We start from the raw sequence: 24,935 nt of genomic DNA, 5'->3' as shown, positions 1-24,935 counted from the left end.
TGGTTTTGACAAATTCACATGGATAGGAACTCATACACCATAAAATCTAAGTGTCATAAGGTTTCTCTCCGATTCATGAAAATGATGGTGAGGAAATGCTTTCACTAAGAAGATTTTAAGTAGATAGCAATTGTGATGTTTGCATTCTCAAAGTCGTTAGTGGAGCGTGTGTGGTTAACCGGCACACTAACATGGACTTGTGAGAAATGGCAAAGGTCTAAACAATTAAGACTATGATTACGGCATCCCTTTTCATAGTTCTGGAAATTGTTTAGACACACATGTGAGCTATCTAAGAAAGGGTGTACGAATCTAAATTTCAGAAGTACAACTGATTTCTGGAAATATGTCAGAGCTAGTGGGAGCATAAGTGTTATGCTGATAATCATCATGTTAGTGGGAGCATGATTATTATGTTTAGTGTTGCAAGTTAGCAATGTTAATTATAGAAAAACAAAAGTTTCAATTCGTAATGTTGTAGGGGTTGAAAAAGTTGTTTTGCTATAATTAAGGGAGAGGAAATTATACTTCATTTCAATTCTAAAAGCTTAGATTGAGTTTTTTAATCATCTTTAGTCAAGGATATATATATGAATTTTATGTTGGAATGGTTCAACATAAGGAAATTCTATATATATTGCGTTCTCAAATTCGATTATGATTACGGCATCCCTCTTCATAGTCGATTTTTGAAAACATGGCAAATAAAAAAATATTGTAGCAAAAGACTGATCTAGTATCAGGTCTTTATGTGAGACATCATGAATCGTGTCCCATATGCTTCGGATATAGGATCGATTTCATGTGCTATAATATTTATCCTTTCTAAATTTTCCAAATGCTTAGGGCATTAAGAAGGGAAAAGTCTAGAATTGGATAAGACTAAAATGATTAAGCAATTGTCGAGGACAATCTAAGGTTCACCAAAGATTGGTTGCTCAGGGACAGTTGGAAATATAGTGTTAAATTTTGGAATGACCATATTGACATATTCTGAAAAGAGGTAACTCTTGTTCGGAAGTGATAGTCAAAATGGGACTATGGAAATTTCTCCATAGGTGGAAGTTATTCAATCTGGGTAAGATTAGAAAACTTTTATGCAAGAAGGATGTTCAAAGCAATGTACTTTGAATATGAGAGTTCGTTTCCATAGAGTTGATCTCCTTTGGAATCCTCTGTAATGACTGATGACAAGGTTTTGGTGACCTTGTGCATAATCATTACGAGAGGATCAGTGCATATAAGTTTAAAATCTAACAGTTTTTTTTTGGTAAATGGTAGAAATTAGGAATTCTTACATTTACAATAAGGATTTGGGATTGTGAAATGAGCATCATTGGAATCATGTTCAATTGATCTATTTCACAAAGTAAAGATCATAGACAAACATAGTGTGCATACTTGGAGTATGGCATAACTATTGTTTAGAAAAACAAAGTGTACATGCTAGGAGCATGGGACGACTGTTGTTTCTTGTTCAAGTATTAAGTTGATTATTTGAAACATTATACAATGAATAATGTGTAATCAATATGGTGATAAATAAAAGGTGGTTTTATTTATATTCAAAAGGGTTCTGAGACCATATTGGATTCGATTATTATTGTGTTTCACTTTGCATGTTTTGACTTCCAGAATAGCTAGGTTATTCTTTCCGAATGACTAAGTTATTTAAACACTCCACAGTCGTTCATATGTTGGAAGTAGGTATGAATTAAGACTATCATGAATCGAGTTTGTAGATGGCTAAACGTGTTTAGACATAGCAATGGTTGCTACAACATTCATGAGTACTCATAAGTTATGAGTATTGGAATTAACCCACGCTCACTTGTATCACTTCATGGAATTTATCTCGAGTGATCGTGAGACGGTAATATCATATAAGTCTTCAAACCTAGAGATATGAGTTGTTACCTATGAGTTGGTTGTGCATTGATTGCATGTAAACTCATCAGTAACTTGATGTTATAAAACGTGCCTTTGTGTATAATTCAACAAGTAGTAGAAACAAGTATATGAGTCGAAGTTTATCTGTTCCTTCTAGTCCTTGGAGGATTAGAAGCGATATCTGGGCCCCTCGATGATTTTGTTTTGACCTATGTACCGGGCCCGGTCAGAACCTAATTGATGTGTTCAATTTAGTTCTTTGTCAAACAAATCGCAAAATCGGGAAACAAACTGCTGGACAATAAGTATGACGTTGTTCCATGTATTTGTCCGGCTGATATCATGAGAGCAGAGGATTATATGATCACTTATCTAAAATGGCGCTTCATAGTTCAACAGAGTTTTTGAGAGCTACGATTGCTAGTTGGTTCCTGAAGTAACATACGCAAATACAGTTATTAGACTTATCCAAGTGGGAGACTGTTGGATAAGGTGTCTAAGTCCATAACTTATTTGGTATATACTTGACCCGACCCGGCATGATCCATTTGGGTTGCACTTCACCCAAACTGTTTATGGATAATTTTATGAGAATTGTATACTTACGATTTATTAATATATTATAAGTTATAATATATTAATATAAAGTCATGTTATTTGATTAGTTTTAATCTTGAATTAATTATGAATTGATTTAGTGATTAAAAGGAAGACTAATTAAATCATGGGCTATTGTATTTATATGGTGTGGGCTAATGCTTATTTGTTAATGGGCTAAGCTTATATGGAAGTCCATGGATGATCCATGGAGCTTTTAACCCATGGATCCTTGGAAGAGGAAAAGACATGGGTTATTAGGGTTTCACCCTAACCATGTACACTATATAAACAAGCTTATGTTGCATGAAAAAGACACTAGTGTGTGTGTAAGTGTGGTGGCCAAAATCAAGAGTTAGTATACTCTCTCATACATTTTCCAAGTTTGTGGTGATTTGTGATTTCCATTTGAGGCATTCACATTATTGGTGCTTGGCTCTCAAACTCCAAGGAATCAACAATCAACAAAAGGTATGTAACTCATCTAGTTCTTTTATGTTTAAAAGTACCCCATGCCATGCTAGATAGGTTATAAACCTTGGAAAATAATATTTTGCATGTATCTTAGACAAACATAGATCCAAGGTTTAATAGGGTTGCATGTACACTTAGGAAGTGTTAGAATGCTCAAAACCCAACAGGAGGTTCCCGAGTGGAAGTGGGAACAGATTACCATGGATTTTATCACCAAATTGCCAAGGACTGCGAGGGGCGTTGATGCAATTTGGGTGATTGTGGACAGGTTGACGAAGAGCGCTCACTTCCTTGCTATCAGTGAGAGCTCCTCCGCTGAGAGGTTGGCAGAGTTGTACGTGAGGGAGGTGGTATCACGGCATGGAGTGCCGATCTCGATCGTCTCAGATCGAGATGTGCGTTTCACTTCCAGATTCTAGAAGAAGTTTCATGAGGAGTTGGGTACGAGGCTGCATTTTAGTACTGCATACCACCCCCAGACAGATGGGCAGAGTGAGCGGACGATTCAGACGCTCGAGGACATGCTTCGGGCATGTGTGTTGGATTTCGGAGGGAGTTGGGACACATACTTGCCCTTGGCTGAGTTTTCCTATAACAACAGCCATCATTCGAGCATCGGTATGCCACCCTTTAAGCTGTTGTATGGGAGGAGGTGTCGGACTCCTATTTGCTGGGGTGAGGTCGGGCAGCGTGTGATGGGTAGGACAGAGATAGTACTCCAGACGACTGAGTAGATTCAGCAGGTCAGACAGAGGTTGTTGACCGCTCAGAGCCGCCAGAAGAGTTATGCGGACAGACGTCGCTCAGAGCTTGAGTTCCAGGTTGGCGATTTAGTACTCCTGAAGGTATCTCCTTGGAAGGGGGTGATCCGATTCAGGAAGAGGGGTAAGTTGGGACCTCGGTATATTGGTCCTTTCAGGGTGACTGCCAGGGTGGGCAGGGTAGCGTATCGTTTGGAGCTACCTACGGAGTTGAGCCAGATTCACGATACCTTCCACGTGTCTCAGTTGAGGAAGTGTATCGCTGATGAGTCGGCAGTGGTTCCGTTAGAGGACATTCAGGTAGATGCGAGCCTGAATTATGTTGAGAGACCGGTTGCGATTGTGGATCGAAGGATCAAGACTTTGAGAAACAAGGAGGTGCTATTGGTTCAAGTCCAGTGGCAACATCGGAAGGGTTCTGAAATGACCTGGGAGCCGGAGTTAGAGATGCGCGAGCAGTATCCAGAGTTATTTATGGAGTGAGACTTCGAGGGCGAAGTCTGATTCTAGTGGGGGAGAATTGTAACATCCGGATTCCCAGGTATCTTAAATTATGCATTTTATTGAGTTTTGGAGAGAGACTCGGCGAGTAGGCGCTCAGACTCGCCGAGTAGAGTCGCGAATCTCCATCCGGGTTAATGACCGGACTCGGCGAGTCCATACGTGGACTCGGCGAGTCCACGATTTTTAATGAAACCCTAATTTCTTGGGTTTGGGACCTATTTAAAGGCCCTTATGGCCTTCAATGGCGGCTACCAGACCATAGAGAGAAACCCTAGAGTGCTTGAGCGTTTTGAGAGAGAAAGGAAGCCATTCTTGACCTTGGAAGTGTTGTTTAGCAAGAAGAGGGAGGTACTAGCCAAGAGGAAGCATAGGAGGTTGCTATTTTGTGGATTTGGAGCTAAGATCTTCACATTTGAGGTAGTAATTCGACTCTCCTTCTGTTCTTATGATGATCATATGGATTTAGGGTTTCTTAGACCCTTTGTTGGTTAGATTTGATGTCCAAATAGCCCCTTCTGGTGATAAGGCTTTGGATCTGGATCCATAGAGGTCCAGAGAGCCTTATTCATCAAGCTTTATGAAGAACAATAGAGGTCATGGCCTTGGGTTAAGGTATTTGGGGCTAAATCATCATATATGGTCATATAAATGTTGCTTGTGCATCAAGATCGAGACTTTACGTGATTATAGTGGTTGGGAAGGCCAGATCTATGGATTAGAGGAACAGATCTGACCTCAGGAGGTCATTTGAGTTGGTGCATGACATGAACTCGCCGAGTCCAAGGGCAGACTCGGCGAGTAGGGTAAGGGTTTCCCGTGAATCACTCAGTGAGTGACTTGCCGAGTTGGGGGAATGACTCAGTGAGTCAGAGGGGGAATAGAGGACTCGAGTTCACGACTGAACTCGCCGAGTCACATTTGTGCACTAGGCGAGTCGGGTCAAAAGTTGGACCGTTGACTTTTATTGACTTTTAGGGTTTGGTCAACGTTAGGGTCTTTGAGCCATGAGAGGGGTAAAATGGTCTTTTACCCTTCTGAGAGTACTAAGAGGAGGAATAGTCTAGCCTTGAGAGATGTATTGATTCAGAGTGTTTATTTCATATGATTAGGCGGAGGCTAGACCCGACTTTACAGAGTTCGAGCTTTATCGAGTTACCCAAGGTGAGTCTTCTCACTATACTTTACCTAGAGTGGTAATTAGAGCTATGAGACAGAGTATTGTGTATGCTTTTGCATGATGTGATTTCTATGTGTTATATGCTATGTATGTTACAGAGTTTTCAGAGTTAGGACCGGAAGGTCCACAGAGTTAGGGTCAGAGGACCCATAGAGTTAGGGCCAGAGGGCCCACAGAGTTATGGGACTGGGGGGTCCCACATAGACACTTTGACCAGAGTGTCAAACAGAGTTATAGCCTCGAGTGGCTAATATGTGTTATGTGTGGTATTTTGGGGAACTCACTAAGCATTTATGCTTACAGTGTTGTGTTATGTGTCTCAGGTACCAGCGAGGATCGCGGGAAGGCGCCGGCTTGATCAGTACACACGCGGGGAGATTTTATTATGATCTTGGGATATGATGTTATGTGATACAATGGTGTTTTTATAACGATTATGAATGAAAACGTGTTTTATAAAATGTGAAAAATTGTTTTGAAAATTTGGGTGTTACATTTATCTAGTGAATTATCTGTTGTACCAAACAGTGGAATCCGTTCTTTTTCCCAACTTAATTCTTTTTCTCTGTATTTCCATTCTCTGCTGCAATCCCCTTTCTCTGTACCAAACATGACTTAGTCTAGTCCACGACGTGGTGATCGGCTTACCACGACGTGGTGAATGCCTTGTTACCGCGGCGTGGCGCCATCATGGGCTCAAAACCCTATGTCTCAGATCTTGAGACCTATTTAAAGAAAGATGGGGCAAGAGTTTCCCCCAACCCTAGCCACCATCCCTCCAGAGAGTATCCCCCAAAGCCCTAGCCCTCATTTTTCTACTCTAAGCCTCTTGTGTGTGTTTTGTGGTATTCTTGAAGGAAGAGCACCACCATTTTGTAAGAGTTCAAGTTCCTATCTTGATGGTCTAAGTTCATAGATATAGCATATTTTAGGCATTTTGGTGCCTTTTTATGGTTTTGATGGAATTAAAGAGAAGAACTTCAAATAAAGCTTGCAACTTTATTAATCCTATGTGTCCCTAGAGTGTTTCATCTTTTAGATCTAAAGCCAAAGTGTCATTTGGGACCATGTAAGGAATCAAGGTCACATTTTGCCCTTTTTTTTTTTTTTACCTAAAATGGAGTAGAACTTGCATGAAGTGTGTAGGGTCATAAAGTTATGAGTTTTATGACTCATATAGTGTGTTTAAACCTTCTGGAGAGTTTGAGCTTTGGTCTTAACAGATTAAGGACGTAATAAAGGATTTAACTTTCCAAATGTACAACAACATGACCAAGGGTTGGCCATGGCGCAGTGAGTAATCAGCTCGCGACTGATCTGTCTACACGTCACCACAGAGTTGCCAGGGGTTGGTCACGTCACAGTGGCTGGAGAGTTGACTTTAACCAATGAATTTTTGACTAAATGTGACTTTAGGTCAAAATTTAGAGTTTTAGGTCATAGGCTAAGAATTGAACTTTGAATACATGCTTAGGTGGTCGTTGTGACTGCCTTTCCGTATTGTGAGTTGTAGAGGTTTTTTGCTTTGCCTGTGAGGTAAGTTCTCTTACTGTGTTACTTTTATCATATGTTGTATGAGAGTTGCTGATAACTTAGGATTGTTGATAACCTAATCTGTTGTATATGATTTGTTGATAACTCGAGGTTGATGATAGCCCAAATTCTTGTATTTGAGTTCCTGATAACTGAGGTTGCTGGTAGCCCACAGGGTTGTTGATAGCCCATATTTGTTCTATTTGTTTGTTGTGATGTGTTGTGTGTGATACTTTGGATAACTCACTAAGCTATGACTTACAATTGTGGATTTAAATGTTTCAGGTACTTATGAGGTCTAGGGCAAGGCAAAGGCGTGACTGTACACATTATCTAGTAAACTTCATGATTTTAGAGATGATATGATATGATACTCTGATTTTGATTCCGTGTTATGAACAATTATGTTTTGATGTTTAAATTTTATGGAAATGGATTTTAGTCACGTTTAAAATTTGAAATTTTTTACCTTGGTTTTTGGGACGTTACAAGTTGGTATTAGATCCATGGTTTAAAGGATTTTGATGAACACTCGTGTGATTCAAACTCAAATTGAGGATCTACAATATTTTTTGTAATTATTTTCTTTAAAATAACTTTAAGAAGAAGGAAGAAGATGCGATGTGTACAATCAGCTGGAGCTCAAAGGAAAGTGATCCCCAAAATATACATACTTGTTATTTGCTGATATGTGAATTGCTAGAACTGCAAGCTAGTTGAGAACCTTAGATTTATTCGGTAGAGCTGATTGTTGGTGCTCCAACGAGCCGGCGAGCAAATGAGCCATCGTTGCGTGACGGCTCCACCTGGCAGCCCCACCTTGCATTTGGCGATATGGGCTTGAATTAGGCTGGCCCAAGACCTGGCCTAATTCTCCTTAACCTAATGGTCCCCGATGAATAGAATGATTCCTCCTCCATGAGCAACAATGTCTCTCTCTCACATACACACACATACTTTCCTACATTGGGATATCAGCCTCAACGATAGCCATGCACTCTCCCCACACACAAGGTGGCTCTTTTCGGCCAGGAGAAACAACCTCATCTCACACACCAATCTGACTAGATCCTCGAAGCCTGCTCCCGGGGCATAGTCAATGGGGCGGTTCTAACAACTTTGCTTTGATGGTAGCTAGGTATCATGTTGGGATCTCGCTAACGTCATGTTAACAGCATGTCGCAACGCCTAGAAAACAAATAATATAAATAAAAATGCTTCTCTTGTACTAAGGGGTAGTACAGGAAATCAAGGTCAAATCCACATGGACACGTCCTAAGGCCTATGCCTCTCTTGCATAAGGCACTCACTAAATCAACAAAAATTAAAATGGGGGGAATTTGGTGAATGATTAAAACTAATTTTGACAAAAATTTGTAAAAGAAAAACGCAATTTAAATACTAGAATAGATTTCAGAAGGTAATAACCATTTCAGTTTCGCGATGACTCTCCTAATCATACAAATAACCTTCAACACGATACATGAACTGTGTATTGTTTAAATTGGTACTGAAAATCATTAATAAGCTCTAACAATTTTCTTTTACTAAAATGTTTAACCAAAACAAGTTCTTTGAAGTAAACTTTACTTTTTACTGAATTAACCAAATAAGCTTTTAATTAATTTAGAAAAGTAACATTAAGCACAATGTAAAATTCCCAGTAAAGTCCAATACCTCTCACAAGCTCGAAAGCGTAAAGACTTGTTTGATCAGCTTATATTAGAGTTAAACCTAACACAGAATTAATCAAATATTTGCTACTTTTACTGATTAATAAAGACAATTACGGATCTAAACGAATCAGATAATTGAAATGATTTATTAACAATTAAAGTGGCCAACAAAAACTGAATCAAAATAAAACGTTCAATTAAGCATAAAATTGATCAAACTAAACAATAACACAGTAAAAAATCGTGCCTAATGATTACTTGCACCAAAAGTCGAGTCGTTTGCGAAACCCAAATCTAAGGTTTTTAGCCTGACATGGATAAAAACTAATTACAAGAACTAAAAACGAGATCTATTTGATAAATCTTACTAAACGAAAATAAAACTCGAATCGTGTTCTTCGGATCTGTGTTTGGCACTCAAAAACCTCTAAAAATCGCCTCTCAGTCGTCTGGAATCACGAATGGTCAAAAGTTAGGGTTGTAGGAATGTTAAAGAGGCTTATTTATACGATTTGAAAAATTCAAGTTAAAAATTCGATTGATTCCAAGCTTCTGATTTTTCTTGAATTTTTGACCTCGAAGAGTTAATTCGATCAATTTGTTTTGACAATTCGATCGAATTTTCCTGCTTTCTTTTTTCTTCGACTGAAAATGAACTGATAGATTAAAAAGTAGTTTTTCATCTTTCTTAAAAGTGTGCAACCGATTTCATATTTTGTGCTGTCGATTTTGGGAGCTTTCTGGGTGATTTTCTGGAAGATTTTGGAGTCAATTAACACTTGGAAGCACTTGGATTTTATTTTAATTTATTTTGTACGAACCTTAACTTCATTTTCTAGATTTGTGTTATTGTTCTATTCATGTGTGGCTAGAACCCTAAGTTCTCCAACTTTATGTCATGACTTCTTTGTTGTGATTTCAATCATGTGACTTGATATTTGCTTTCATTTTCTATCTAGTGAATTTGATTTTGTTTCAATCGAATGTTTGATTCTAAGTGTGATTCTTATTGACCATTTGAATTAGGGTTAGGTCATTCAAGTTATCTAATTACAAAATTCGTAATTATTTTGAAAATTAGACTAGGTAACAAGCACTAAACTGATTTCTATTGAATGAACTTAGTGTAAATCTTATTCACACATTCTTACGCTCCCGAGCTTATGAGGAGTATTGAGTGTTGTTGGGAACATTTACATAAATTTCATTGCAACCTTTTGATTTCTCTAAGAGCTTGTTTAGACTTAAATTGGAAGGTTAGATTATTTTCAAAGAGCTTGTTTTGAATTTGACAATATGGTGAATGGGAAGTGTTAGAGCTTGTTAGCACTTCCAAGTACCAACTTAGATAAAATTGAACAAATGTCATCTCATCCATGGAATTACACTGCTAAATTGTCTTGCATAGAGTTGGAGTCCTTACAAATCTTGAATTTGTTTTATTTAATCGATCATTTACTTATTGCTTTATTCTCTTGTTGAAATCATTGCATATACCCCCCCCCCCCCATTTTCTGTGACCATTTTTGTACCTTAAGCAAAAAGGTATAAGCATTTGTTCCGTATCTCTGTGGATCGACCCTGATTACCTTGTATTACATTTTTAGTGCAAAGTAACAATGTTTTTGGAGTCATTTTGTACCCCTTTATTTGTTGGGTTTGACACGCCTAACAAACATTCAGGTTGATGAGCGCCTAAGTTACATGGAGAGACCAGTAGTGATTCTAAACAGGAAGACGAAGGCCATGCGCAACATGGTACATTTGGTCAAGGTTCAGTGGCAACATCGGAAGGGTTCCGAGTGGATTGGGAACCCAAGGCGGAGATGCGTGAGTACTACCCAGAGTTATTTGCAGTTGAGGACTTCGAGGATGAATTGTGATTCAAGTGGGGGAGAACTGTAACACCCGATCATTTCCGATAAATTTCCTTTCCTTATTCTTTCAAGTTTTGATGTTGAAGATGTGACTACGTAGGGCATAGATAGCCTTCTACACGTTGTGTAGAATGAAACTTGGAGGCGGGGTTTTAATGACCTACGCATGACGTATGTCTGTGTACGTAGCGCGTAATGGCCCAGAGCCCAAACCCTAATTTCGGGGTTTTGATCCTTATTTAAGAGCTGTAACGATCTTGAGGACTTCTATTATTAGCCTCCACTCCCTTTAAGCAACCACCTTGAAATCCCAATCTCCATTTGTGAGTTTTTGAACCATTTGAGTGTTTTGTTTTCATCTTTGAAAAAAAGGATTCCATTGGAGAACATTTAGGGAGCTTCAAGCTTTGTGGATATGGAACTTGAATCTCATTAGCATTCTCTAGAAAGTATAAAGTTTGTACCCTTATACTTCTTAAATTAGATCTAGCTATGAAGTCAAGTTTATGCCTTTTTGGTCCCATTATCTTGGTCCATTTGAGTATGAGCTACTCTAGAGCTTGTAGACTTCATTTATAGAAGTATTTGAGTGTAGTAAATCATAAAAGTAGTATCTTGGGCATATCCAACCATCCATGCATGAGTTTGAGATTCTTAGATGATGTTATAAGGTTAGGGTTTGTTCTTGAGCCTTGATAAGCCATCCAAGTGCACAAAGTTTGTAACTTTATCAATTAGGACAATTATTTAGACCAGATCTAAGATTTGGATGTGGTGTCCTTATGTATTAAGCTCTTAATGGAAAGATTGGCTTCAACAAATGTACGTAGGGTGTGCTTATGGATACGAAACATGCAACCGTGTTTTGTCCCGTAAAAGCCATTTGATGCTCTACGCATGGCATAGAGTTGGTACACTAAGCGTACTCGGTTTGAATGTTGACCTTTGGCTTTTGACCGTTGACCGTTGACTTTGACCAAGTTTGACTTTAGGTTAAATGGGATATTTTGAGTAGTATATTAAGGCTTTGTCCCTGCTTATGTTATAGGTGATTTGTGGAGACAAAATTTGGAGCAGTGATCAGTTCAACTGACTGTGAGGTGAGTTTTCCTTATTGTACTCGTGGGTCGAAGGCACCAATGCCGACCACTAGGTGGTATGATATATTCTCATATATAGGATGTTGCATAACAATAGTGTTCTGTTAGACTGGTAGATCTCCATGATTATTTGTTTGCAATTTATATGTTTATATGTTGCATATGTCGATATAGTGCAGTTGGGTTGAGGCAATACTGCTCTGTGTGGAAGCCAACAAACCTGGGAGCAATGCAAACATAAGTTGAGGGTCGAGAAGGCAAACCAGATTTATGTTGTGGGCTCAGGAGGAATACAGAGATAAGCTGTGGGCCGGGAGGGCAATCCAGACTTATGCTATGGGCTCAGGAGTAATCCAATCGGATGGTTATGGACCCAATATGCATGTTGTTATATGTTTGTGTGGTGAAATTTTGGGGAACTCACTAAGATTTGGCTTACAGTTTGGTTTTATGGTTTCAGGTACATCTGACGATAAGGGCAAGACGAAGGCGTGATTGTGCACATCATTCTCGATATTTATTTGATCTATGATTTTGGGATACTCTGATTATGATTATGACTTTTTGAAACTATATTTTGAATGATTTATGGATTTTGATATAGTTTTAAAAATGAAAATTTTGTCATGATTTTTGGAATGTTACACTATGAAGGCATGGTCCTTAGATGTGATGTGTGTGTACAAATAAGATGCAAAAAGCTTTCATTAGTTGTTGCTTCTTTCTTTTCTTTCCCTTGGCCGAAAGTCACACTCCCCCCTCTCTCGTATTTCACTCTTTTGAAGACTATGAAAGAAGTTAGTGATTTAAGTGTTTCTCCTTTAAAACTAAAATGTGTTTAGTTCTTAAAGGCTTAAGACGTTCTAAATACAAGTGAGAACTAACATTCTTGGTGGATTATACTTGTTGGTGAATACATAATAAATGAGCTCTTCTTTGGGCTGTTTTTCATACTTAAACATTGTATGGTGTTTTATAATCTTTCTAACTCATAATTGGATAATTGATGTTTTTGTTTAAAATGATCTTAAAATAATAGATATTTTAAAATTGATTATGTTGCCGTTATAAGAATAAAGTTTTGTAACATCCCGTTTATTAAATAAATAAATAGATAACGATTAATAAATGAATAGTAGCCCTAAAATCCATAATATTTATCGGGGTGTTGGTTTCGGGGAGTCAAATGACATGATTTGGAGTTTCGGGGGATAAGGTGTAATTCCAGGATCTATTTTGTAAGATTTTCAGAAGTCATGGGGTGTTGGGCAAGTATCAGACTTAAATTGAAGGGATTTGGAATGCTGAGTGCTGAATGGTAATATATGGACTTAAATTTAAAATATTTTGTAGAGGAGGGGCCATTTGGTAACATTTTGAGTTAATTTGAAAGAAAAAGGAGAAGGAGGGACTAAGAGTGTCAATATGGACTAATGTTTGAATTGGACGGGACTTATAAACCCGTCACCATGTAACCCTAACCCTACCTTAACCTCCAGCCGCTACCTTCCTTCTCCATCGTCCAGCCGCCACCACCCGACCCCCCTTGATGTTCCGATTAACCAAGACCACCGACGATATCTACCACGACCAGAGATATCGAAGACCGACGAGAACCAGAAGTCATCACATCAGTTGGAGATCGGAGAACGTGGCCGTTTCAAACGCTTCTCCTCCTTTCCTCCTTGTTATGTGTCATCTGAGCGTTGGCTGACGTCCGTAGCCGCTCATGCGACAGTCAGCGACGTCGTTCCTTCTACCGCCGCGTCATTCCTGTTGAAGAGGAGCCGCCGTCGAACAACCACCGTTCTGTTGCTGCCGTTGCTGGACTGTTCCGACGAGTTCGTGGCAGCTTCAATCAGTTCTCCTCCTTTCTTCTGTGATGTCTCAGTTTGCTGATGTCCGTCAGCTGCCGCTACCACCAGTTGTTAACGTGGTTGTTGCTGCCATTCGTTGTACGCCACCAGGTGGGTGGTAGCATCCATATTTCGTGCAAGGATGCGTGTGTGTACTGGAGTATGTGTTGCATAACCGGAAATCACAAGAGAGCCACCACCACCACCGTGAGGTGGTGGCTAGCACCTTCGACCACCGCCTGCCACCACAAGGGTGGCTGTGTGTGTGTGTTTTATTATGTGTGTATTTCTTTTTGATAATATGTTGTTTGTACATTATTTTGGCCGGAAAACCCGAAGAAAACCCACCACCACCACCGTGAGGTGGTGGCTGCCGCCTTCTACCGCCACCAGCCGCCATGTTTGGTGGCGGTGTACATTTTGTGCATGGTTAAATTGTTTTTTTGAGATGCTTGGACAGGTTTTGGGTTAACATCATAACCACCACCACGAGGTGGTGGCCGCCGCCTTTGACCACCACTACCCGAGGTGGTAGTGGGTGGTGCCCGACATATTTAACCCTAATTTACCTAATGAAGCCCTAATTGACCTAAAAACCTAACCATTTGACTAATCGGCACGCGATTGGGTTGGAAACCCTAATTAGGGTTTAGAAAACCCTAATTTTGGATTTGTTGGTTTGGATTTATCGGAACCCGCATTTTGGGCCATTGGAATTGAATTATGAATTACACCCGATCACACCATATGATTTACCTAACAGAATGATTGACTTAATGGATTAAGTCCTTAATGGGTTAAGTGTCTTAACCCTAATCGTCATTTTATGTGAAAACCCTAATTTTGCTTGAGCCTTGAGTTGGGCTTTGGTGATTGGGCTATTGATGGGCCATCCAAGAACAAATATATGGACTAGAATATTTGATTTGGGCTTTAGGATAAAGCCCATTGGAAAAGCTTGGGCCCAATTTGGAAAATTGGGCCATAGGTGGGCCATAATTGGGCCTTGATAATTAAGAGATATTGGACCTATGAAATGCCAAGTGTGTGGACTAGAATAAATGGTTTGGCCTTTATGGTAAGATCATGTGAGGGGTTTGGGCCCAATTTGGAAAAATGGGCCATATGTTGGGCTTTGGTCCATTGTTTGACTTTTGGGCCTTTGGAGTGTGAGCTTGGGCCTAGGGCTTGAATCAAGCTAGGTTGGGGGTAAAGTAGTTTTTTACCCCAATCATGGACTTATGGTTATGTGTTGGAACCCAATTATTAATTGGGTGTCGTTTTGATGTTGACAGTTCGGGAATCTGTCATCCAGCAGCTAAAGTTTATCTGTGGGACTTCAGCAGTGTGAGGTGAGTTGTCCTCACTATACTAATAGGGTCGAAGGCACCAATGCCGACCTTTTTCGGATTTGTATCCGGGTTTATTGCATGTTGATATGCTTAGTGACCTGTTAAGTCGGTATCCTGGTATATAAGATGATGCTATGTTAGTGACCTGTTAGGTCGGTATCTTGGTATATAGGATGATGCTATGATTAGTGATCTGTTAGATTGGTCTGATTATTTGTATATGCTAGCATTTGATATTTATGTGCTGATTGTGCGATTGGGGATGGGTCGAGGTGGTCTCTGCTTTGTGCTCTAGGCCAACATACCAAGGGCGGCCCAAATAGAACGCAAACCCGGTAAGGGCGTACTAGTCAGGCCGGAGGCCCGACGAGTGGTTCAGATAGGCTGAAGTCCCACGAGGCGGTCCAGACGTGCCGATGGTTCGGAGAGCGGTCCATATAGGCTGATGGCCCTGGGAGGTGGTCCAGTCAGGCTGATGGCTCAATATGCATGCTGTTTGTTGGTTATGATATGATTATGTTTGTATGGCGTTGGTATTTTGGGGGAACTCACTAAGCTTCGGACTTACAATTTTGGATTTTGTTTCAGGTACTTTAGATGATCGCGGGAAGGCGAATGCGTGATCGTGCACCTCCTCACATTTTATGATTTTGATTTCTGGGATACTCTGATATGAAACTATTTTGAAAACATTTTGTAATAAATAGTGGTTTTTGAATGCTTGAAAAAGTTTTAAATTTTCATAAATTTTATGGATGTTACAAGTTTCGTTTTTAGCTATCAAAACCCACCAAGGTAATCTTATCACATGGAGCTCACAAAAACAGAGTACAATATCACTTAATCTCATCTTGTGAAGCTGAATTTATGGCTGCAGTAGCAACAACATGTCAAGCATTGTCGTTAAGAAGTATGTTGACTGATTTGACCAGACTGAAGGCCAAATGTGTGAAGATATTTGTTGACAACAGGTCCGTCATAACATTGATGAATAACCCACTATTTCTCTGGATAAGTAAAAATATCGATACATGATTCCATTTCATCCACGATTATGCTGAAAAAGGCATGATCTGTGTAGAACATGTAAGTGGTGAAGAACAGAAGGCATACATCCTTACTAAGGTATTACCACGAGCAAAGTTTGTTGAGCTACGTGAACTATTGTGATTTAAGAACCTGGAAGACACAAATCAGAATTAAGAGGAAAAGTATTGGAAGTAATTTTGAATTACTAAACCTTTCACCTAGTCAATTGGAGAATAAGGTGCATATGTGTGCCAATAGTTGAAGAGTGAGTGGCTTTGATAGTTGGTTTATTTGTTCCTATTTTTTAGCTTAGTAAGTTTGTATTTCTACATTATTTAAGAGTTGTTCAGTCTTTGCTTTTCTTGTAATTAGTATCCGTTTATCCTTTTTGTTGTTATAAGGTCCTCCGTGCAAGTCTAGCATCATCTACGTCCTACAAGACCAAGTGTTACCCCTGAATACCCAGTAGCATCATTATGAATCTTTGATACCAGGAAGATCAAACTGATGGTTTTTGATGATGTAATCAACAAAAAATGACTGATCTGTGTACTTTATAGAAACTGGTTGATATGTGTACTTTCTTGATTTGGTACCTATAGAGTGATTAATTTGTGTGCTAATCTAACTATTTTCCACCTTAAGAAATTCTTTAACTAAATCAATTTGATTACTAAGAATGCTCCAAAAATGCTTATCAGAGATTGGGGGAGAACTTGTGATGTTACTTAATCCCTGATATTATTTGACATTACTGGGTTGGTAACTTGGTATGTGAATTAAAATATTATAATTCGACTGAAGAACGCATTATAAGGGGATATGGAGATGTGGATTACATGGATGCCGCCATTGAAGCACACTTTTGTGAAAAAAATGAGGAACAGATAGGAAGATAGAAACATGCACAGGATGATTTCCAGTTTCAATCTCATCCATCCATATCCAAATATAATATATATACTTGTTTTTTTATTAGTGTTATTTTTGTCCCGCCTTGTAAAACATTTATGGGTGTGTCGTTACTCAGGGTGTCTTTTAACCCCAAAAAATTCTTTAAAATTTGATATTAATGGTAATTTAGATAAAAAATGACTTAATACTTTGTGAATTATCACTAAAACGTACATATATACCTGATCAAAACATCATGAATCCACTCTTCGCATTGCTCTCATAAGGATCAATGACAACAGAAAGAAACCAAACAATAAAAATACATGATCGTATTGAGATAAACGTTATGATACATTTAGATCATAAATTATTGATAAGATACTGATACATATGTATCCTGAAATTCATCAACAAAGGTAACTTCATAATTGCCATATACATAAGGTATACTGCATCTGCATGGCATGGTGTAAAACACTTACTCAAACCTCCTGGACTTGGGCCTCCTTAGCCACATCCACTTCAACAACTTTGGCGTCCTTAGCCACAGCCACTTCTTCAACATCTTTCTTCACATCCTCAACTTGAAAAGCCGACACTGGAAAAGTTCTGTAAAGGCCAGAAGTTGCCTTGAAAGTGATCTTTTCAGTGTTGGATTCATCAACAGATATCTCATCCAGTGTGAGCCACAGCAAAAGTTCCTTAGTCTTCACACCCTTCAGATTCTTGATCTTCATCTTCTCCATGGTTGCAGTAACCTCAGTTCCATATGTTGCAAGCCTATCGATTTTTTCAAACTTGTGTTTCTTTTCGGCCTTTTGTTTGAGCCACACAAAGCCGGTTTCTTTGACATGCCCACACTCCTCAATGTCTTCCAAAGGTAAGAGGCCATTGGGTAGCCCCATTTCTGTGAGCAAAGCCTTTGATTTTTCTTGACAAATTGCATCACCATGGCATATGTCTGATGCAGATGCTCTGATTTCGTCTGTCACAAGAGACATTTTTGGTTTAGTTTGAAATGGGAATTTGGTTATATAGCTCTTGGTATGTTGTTGTGGAGTGGGATGAATGTATGATTAGGGGGTTATGCTACTTATATAATTCACTAGATATTTAATTGGTCTAGGTTCTTGTAGTAATTACCAAACTGCCATTTTCAAGTTCTGCTTTTTGGTAAATTTTAAACGTTGGGTTGGTGTAAAGTCACATCTCTTTAATGTTTGATAGAATTGACCTTTCTAATGTCATCATAAATTCAGGGTCCAAACAACCTCGTTTTTTGGTAAGGTGGCACCCAAAAATCGTTTGATATTTTTATTTATAACAAGGTTGTGATATTCCTTTTTAATACAAACAGATTTTATAAATATCCTATTTAGAATGTGGGCAAGTCAAAAATGAAAAACCTAAATTTTATAGAAAAATACATTATTGTGCATGAAAAATCGTTTCAACCAAATTTCATTATACAAAAGATTCTTTCATGAAATTTAAAATCCAAATGTATCCCTATTTTATATCAAAAAGTTTCTAATTCGGTAACTACTTTAAAACACAATATAATTTTACAAAAACGGCTTTAAATCTTATTTAACCCTATTAGTTATTTCCATCACAATCAACTACTATCATCAATATATTATTATTATTATTATTATTATTACTACTACTACTTTAACTAATTGATATATAATAAGATTATATTTCTATTCTACCATCACTGTTATCATTATTAAGAAAGAGTTGCGTATAACGATATAAGAAAAATAAGAACAACGATTGGAATCTTATTCAATCGGTTTCAAACTTTAGGAACCGAAACGGAAATAAATCACGTTGGTTTTGATTATGGAACTGACAGTTCTTGACAGCTTCGGAGTTCCGGATATTCGGCTTCTATGCTTAAGCATGTATCTTATTGTCATATAGAATATAGAAAAGGAAAGGATAGATAAATAAATTAAATATAATGCAGTTGAGACCAATTAATCATAAATTTAAAGAGGTCGGCAAGTTGGTGGGAGGGGCAACAAATAACCCGCCCATATCATTCAATGCAGCGGGGATTTGGGAAGCTTTTACATCTTAATAATAACGATTTTGGGCCTTGATATGTATTGGTATTTGGGTTAAATATTGGATTAAATTACATAGTATGTTTTCTGATTTGTTTGCTTCTGCTGTGAGTCTTTGTGGTCAAAAGATCCTTATAACCAAACAAAGATAGCTACTCAAATGTGGAATATGTTTAGCAAATATTAAGCTGATTTCAATCTTTTGTTAGCTATAGCTGAGGTGTCAGATCCGTAATATAAATTCACTTTTGTTGAGTTTAGCTATAGAAATGTCTATAGTAAAGGTTTATCACAATTGAAGAAGGTTGAGGATGCATTTTTTTCACTTTTTGATGAATACATGCAATCTTCTAAAAAATCAATATTGGCATCCGAGTCGGCATTATTGCAAGGCAGTGGAGACATTAAGGTGCTGCTTGTTTTTCTGTAGCCAAAATGTCTGCAGTCTGCGGACCATATCTGCAAGCCTCTACAGCAGAAAATGTGGACCAAATGTCTGTAGTCTGCAATAAGAAGTCTGTTTGTTTTTTAACGTCTGCAGGTACTGAAATAAACTGATTTTTCAAATTAATTTAATGTCATAAACATAAAAAAAAGGCATTTTTAGCAAAAAAGATAGGCGGCGGAGAAAGGAAAAAAAAGATAGGCGACGTTTTTTTTTTTTTGGTTTAGGTTAAAATGAGGCGTGAAGACCTTTGAAGACAGTGACCCATTCTGCGCCAGGAAGACCTCGCACAAACGTTTTTTGATCTGCACATTTTCAAAAAACAAACACTCTGCGATGACATATGTCTGCGCGGCACAAACAAAAATGGTTGCACAAAAAAAAACAAACAACCCCAAATTCTCGACAAGGTAATGCTGGAAATATTGGAGGAGGGCTCTAATCACAACATTCTTTAGATTTGGAGGAAAGTGGACGTGAGATGCTTTGAAGATTAATGTGAATTTTTTTTTTTTTGGATTAATGGGGATTTTTATATTGATTTTTGAGGAATTTCAAAGATGACATGTCACAAGATTTTATATATATATTTTTTAATTTTTTGTTTCGAAGTTGGGTTTCTCTGTTGGGTCATTTCTTTATTGGCGAACACTTTAAAAAGATTTGGATAATTGGCATAGGTTAATCAACTTTATAATGGTTTATTATGTTATTTGTTAAAGACAAAATATTGCAATAAATTATTAATTTTTTTATTCTATTTACAACAATATAGTAATATTGAACACAATTAAATTTTAATCTGTACCCAAAAGACTATATACAAAAATATCAAGTTAAAAATGGCTTTCATTTTACCCCAACAAAAAATATGCCAAAATTTGAAGCATATAATAGCATAAAGATCAATTTATGGATGTTTTAGCGTGAGATAATATTGACAAATGAAACAAAGAGATGACTTATTTGCGCCAGAAAATCAATAATCACTTTCTAAATGTTGATTCACAGTCGCTAATTTAATAAATAAAAATTGCACCAAATTAACAAAGGCATGTTAGCATTTCTATCTTGACTTTATCCTACCCGTTGTATGTATTACAAGAAAGCAATCAATGTTTCTATTTCGTATATGCATAAACAACATTTTTCTGAAGCAATTTGGTAAAATAGAACCCCAAATTATATGCTTTAACTAAAAAGAAAACCCAGAGTATCGACCAAATGAAGGTCAAACGAAAACCCATAAAGAAAAAATTGATTCACAAAGAGCATTGTAACGCCCCAAATTTCAAATACCAGTATTAACTTAACATGGTCTCAAAACTTCTAAAATTCTAAAATTCAAATACTAATGTCATTATTAATAATAATAGCGGAAGCAAATAGAAATTTAAGTAAACACTGGTGCGCTACGTCTTCCTCAAAACTTATCGCCTTCTTCAAGTCTGAGCTTTATCCTTTCCATTCCCGCTGCCACTTGCTACGTTATTTCTTGGGTTGCGTGTATTTAAAGATTCTAATGGGTAAGCCTAGGGTCTAGTGAGTTCGTGATTTTCATGCATATTGACGTCAATAAAATAAAAATAATGCAACAAATTATCAAATATAATTCTTTTCATTTCTTTCCACCCTTGGTGCCACATTAGGGAACTCCTGTCATTTTCAGGGAACAAGTCCCTCCGTCGGGCACAACAAATATGCTTACGGCTAATTAATCAGAGCATAAGCTCTCCGCCACGTACTGACACCATGTACGACGACTACTAATAAGACCGTGTAGTTAATACACCTGTTCCCTATGTATATGTCACCCACCCTTTTCTTGGATTAGTGTCTAAGTCCATAACTATAATTGATATGTACTTGACCCGATTTGGCATGGTCCATTTGGGGTTGCACTTCACCGGAACAATTTATATGGATAGTCTTTTGAGAATAGTATGTTTATGATTTATATTAATATATTATAAGTTCTAATATATTAATATGGAATCATATTATTTAATTAGTATTGATCAAGAATTAATTTAGAATTAATTTAGTGATCAAAAGGAACTAATTAAATATGGACTCTTGTATATATATGGAATGGGCCAAGTTCATTTAGGTTGGGCTAAACTTGCATGTATAGTCCATGGAGTTTTTAAGCCATGGATCCTATGGAAATGGAAGGTCATGGGTATTAGGGTTTACATGGATGAAACCCTAATCCTCCATACTATATAAAGAGGTCATTGGCACTTGAAATTGGCACTAGTGTGTGAGAACAAAGGGTGTTTTTGGTGTGGGCCGATTTCTAGAAGTGCTAGCTATTCTCTCAAGTTTTCCAAGGTGTTTTTGGTGATTTGTGATTTCACTTGAGGCTTCCACACTATTGGGGCTAAGCTCTTAAAGACCAAGACTTCAAGCTTCATCAAAAGGTATGTCATCTAACTAGGCTTTTGTAGTATAGTTGCTTCCTATCATGCTAGTTAGGATGAAACATTGGAATATTGAATATTTGCATGTATAATAGAGAAAACATAGATCCGAGGTTTATAGGGTTGCATGTACACCATAGGAGTGTTAGAATGCTCAAAACCCATCAGTGGTATCAGAGCCTAGGCTTGTTTTCTTTTATACTTGATGCAAATTGCTAAAATCGAAGTTTGTAGGCTGTCTGGTCAGCTGACTCGCCGAGTCCATTAAGGGACTCGACGAGTCCATGCCTAAATTTATCCAACTCGTCGAGTTGGTTCATGCACTCGACGAGTTGGACCCCCTGACAGCATATCTTCGACTTTTAAGGCTGGAATTGGTCTAGAATCATTACCTTAAACTGTTTTGGACCTATAAAACCTGTTTTTGATGTGGTAATGATTATGGTAAACCAATTTCAAAGTTGTTATCAAAATTTCAAGCTTTATGTGTGTTTATGTAATTCTTGAAATTGTTGATATGATTGTTCATACACTTATGAGTTTTAGTAGATCATAGGAATTATTTGCAAAATTGTTTGTTAGTTAATTCCTGATCTAAATGTGTTTTAATGGAGTCCATAATTTGTCCTCAAGTTATGGATTACCAAAAGACATTTCTTTTAAAGATTCATTAAAATGCATAGGTTACTTAATTGAAGAGTCTTTTTGTTTTATGAACTCCATAACTTGTCCTCAAGTTATGGATGTTCAAGAGTCTCTTCATTAAAGGTTTTTAAAACCTTAATTAAACTCATAAGTTATGAAAATCCAAAAGTTTTTGAATAGTTCAAAACTTGCCCTCAAGTTTTGGAATTTGTAAAGTCTCACACACACTTTAATTCTAAACCTTAGAGTTTTAAAAGTTAAAATTCAACCCTTATACTTTATAGTATTATAAGTTAATAATATATATATGTATAAGAGCAAGTCAGTCTTACAGTTAGTAGACCTCATTCACGAAGCCGGTCTATAAGGGGGGTATAAGGTTACTGCCTATAAAATGACAGTTTAATGGGTGTCCACTCTCACCCACCGCTTCCTTGACTGGTGGAGGGTCGTTAGCCGAACGGGTAGGACAAGGACTATAATTTTCATTATAAGTATAATAATAAATATAAAGTAACTAAACCTTTTATAAATTCCCAATCTTAGTTACTTTAGGAAAATGTGAATTTGGTGCTAACCCATGAAATTACACTTTGCACTTTGCTTAAGTCGTTAGTGGAGCGCGTGTGGTTAACCGGCACGCTAACTTGGATTTAACAAGGTAGGCAAAGGGTAACTTAATTTTTATCAAAGGATCGGTGGAGCGCGTGTGGTTAACCGGCACATCGATTAAGTGATAAATATTAAGGGTACCAAGTATATTTGCATGGTTATTCACACCTTGTTTTGTGATCCTCGACATCCCAGTCACAAAACTTGAGAGGGCACAATCGAGATTGAAACATGCCATTGAAAAGTTCAATGAATCTCAAAAGATCTAGGAGTTTCAAATCCAATTAAAACCTAATATTTCTATTTCGTTTTTCATGGTGGAAATTGGTGAATCGTCATTCGCCTACCTTTAGATATTCTATAGCTTGGATTACGGCATCCCTCTTCCAAGTTATAAAATATTGTGTTGGGTCCTAGCCTTAATATTTCATATTGGGTGTTATATTAAGGACTTTAAATCAACTAACTTTAATTTCTCCCATTGTAAATGTCTGGTTCAGACAACTATGATCTTCCCAAATCTCATGGAACAAGCTTTCCTAATGAAGATGATGTCCCGTGGTTGGCTCATGGAAATCATATTTCACTTCCTCCACCTCCTCCAATTATTCTCCCTAACCCACAAGTTCTTGAATAGTTCAAGGTCACTCAAGCCCTATTAGCAACCAAGGTTTATGTGTGCTCACATCTTGGAGATAAAGTCACATATTGACATGCCGGGAGAGTTGGGTGTCAAAGTCTTGAGAAAGTTGGTTGTTCAATCACTTTCTAAGTCACATAGTGAGTTTCCTTTGGGACTTCTATGAAACAAACCATGACATGACCCTTAATGATCTTATCTATTTTCTAGGTGCTGCTGATTCAGTAATGATTTGGAGCACTGGTAAAGCAAATTTGATTAGAAGATCAACTTCCCAAACTTCCATGGACATTGACAATGGTAACATTGAAAATCCAGAAAAACTTTCTCTTCCTAATGTTGGGTTTCCTGGTTCGGGTGCAGCCTTTTGATCTCGAGCTAATACTTCATAACACATAATCCTTAAATGTACAAGGCTTAGAAACCTATATATGACCCTTAACACAGTAAAAAAGATAACATAAACAATTCTGACGTTTGATTGATTTGATTGACTTTACAAGAATAAAATTTTCGGGTTGTCACATCATCCCCCCGTTAAAGGGAATTTCGTCCCGAAATTAAATTTAAGGTATACACATGGACGAAGGGAAAAGAGGTAGATACTTATGTTTCTGATGATCCTCACGCTCCCAACTGAATTTGGGTCCTCGCTATGCACTTAAGCGGACCCTCACTAACAGGATATGGATTTGATTAGTCCTATTGACTTCACTGTCTAGGATTTCTACGGATTCTTCCACAAAGTTAAGTTTCTCGTTTACCTCGATCTAATCGAGTATGATAACAAAAGTCCCGTCGGACAAACACTTTTCAAGTTAAATACGTGGAAGTTAGGATGTATATTATTGAATTCTCGAGGTAGTCGGGGTCTATAACCTATTGGATCAATTCTAGTAAGAATCTCGAATGATCTTATGTACCTTGGATTTAGTATTCCACGCTTTCTGAAGCGTATCATTCCCTTCCGGGGTGAGACCTTCATACGACGAAGTCACCAACCTGGAATTTCCAAGGAGTTTCTCCTATTGAAGGCGTAGCTTTTCTGTCTGACTCTGGGAGCTTCACGTCGCTCCTGGATTCGTATTCTCTTCTCGGTAGTTTCTCGTATGATTTCCGGACCAGCGAGGGTGTTGTCTGGAAATTGGGCCTCTAGCTAGTCGCGTGTCACCTATTTTAGTCCAGTGCAGAGAGGGTCTGAACTTGCGACCATAGAAGGTTTCAAATGGAGCAACTTTAAATGCTAGTATGGTAAAGGATTCGACTAGTTGATAAATGGGTATCCCATGCTTTACCAAAGTCGATCACATATGCTTTCAGCGTGACTTCTAATACTTGAATCATTCTCTTATTCTGTCTTTTGGTTTGTGGA

General features: G+C 37.8%; 1 protein-coding gene and 1 long non-coding RNA gene across 2 annotated transcripts; one reads left to right on the top strand and one right to left on the bottom strand.

Annotated features, from left to right (window-relative positions):
• Window positions 1–13,090: 13,090 nt before the first annotated feature.
• LOC145113999 (uncharacterized) lies at window positions 13,091–16,194 on the top strand. Its single transcript, XR_013710900.1, has 2 exons — window positions 13,091–13,556; window positions 14,741–16,194. It is a non-coding gene; the product is annotated as an uncharacterized LOC145113999 (long non-coding RNA).
• Window positions 16,195–17,025: 831 nt separating this feature from the next.
• LOC145116930 (uncharacterized) lies at window positions 17,026–17,806 on the bottom strand. The gene has a single exon (XM_079053226.1). It carries the CDS (start codon window positions 17,722–17,724, stop codon window positions 17,206–17,208), a length of 519 nt encoding a protein of 172 aa, XP_078909352.1. The 5' UTR covers window positions 17,725–17,806; the 3' UTR covers window positions 17,026–17,205.
• Window positions 17,807–24,935: the final 7,129 nt, after the last annotated feature.

The sequence above is a fragment of the Lactuca virosa genome, chromosome 5 (assembly GCF_052849685.1).
Source record: "Lactuca virosa cultivar CGN04683 chromosome 5, Lactuca_virosa_CGN04683_v6, whole genome shotgun sequence".
Lineage (NCBI taxonomy): Eukaryota > Viridiplantae > Streptophyta > Magnoliopsida > Asterales > Asteraceae > Lactuca > Lactuca virosa.
The sequence above is the reverse complement of the archived record's forward strand: the minus strand, read 5'-3'. Positions and strand labels throughout refer to the sequence as shown.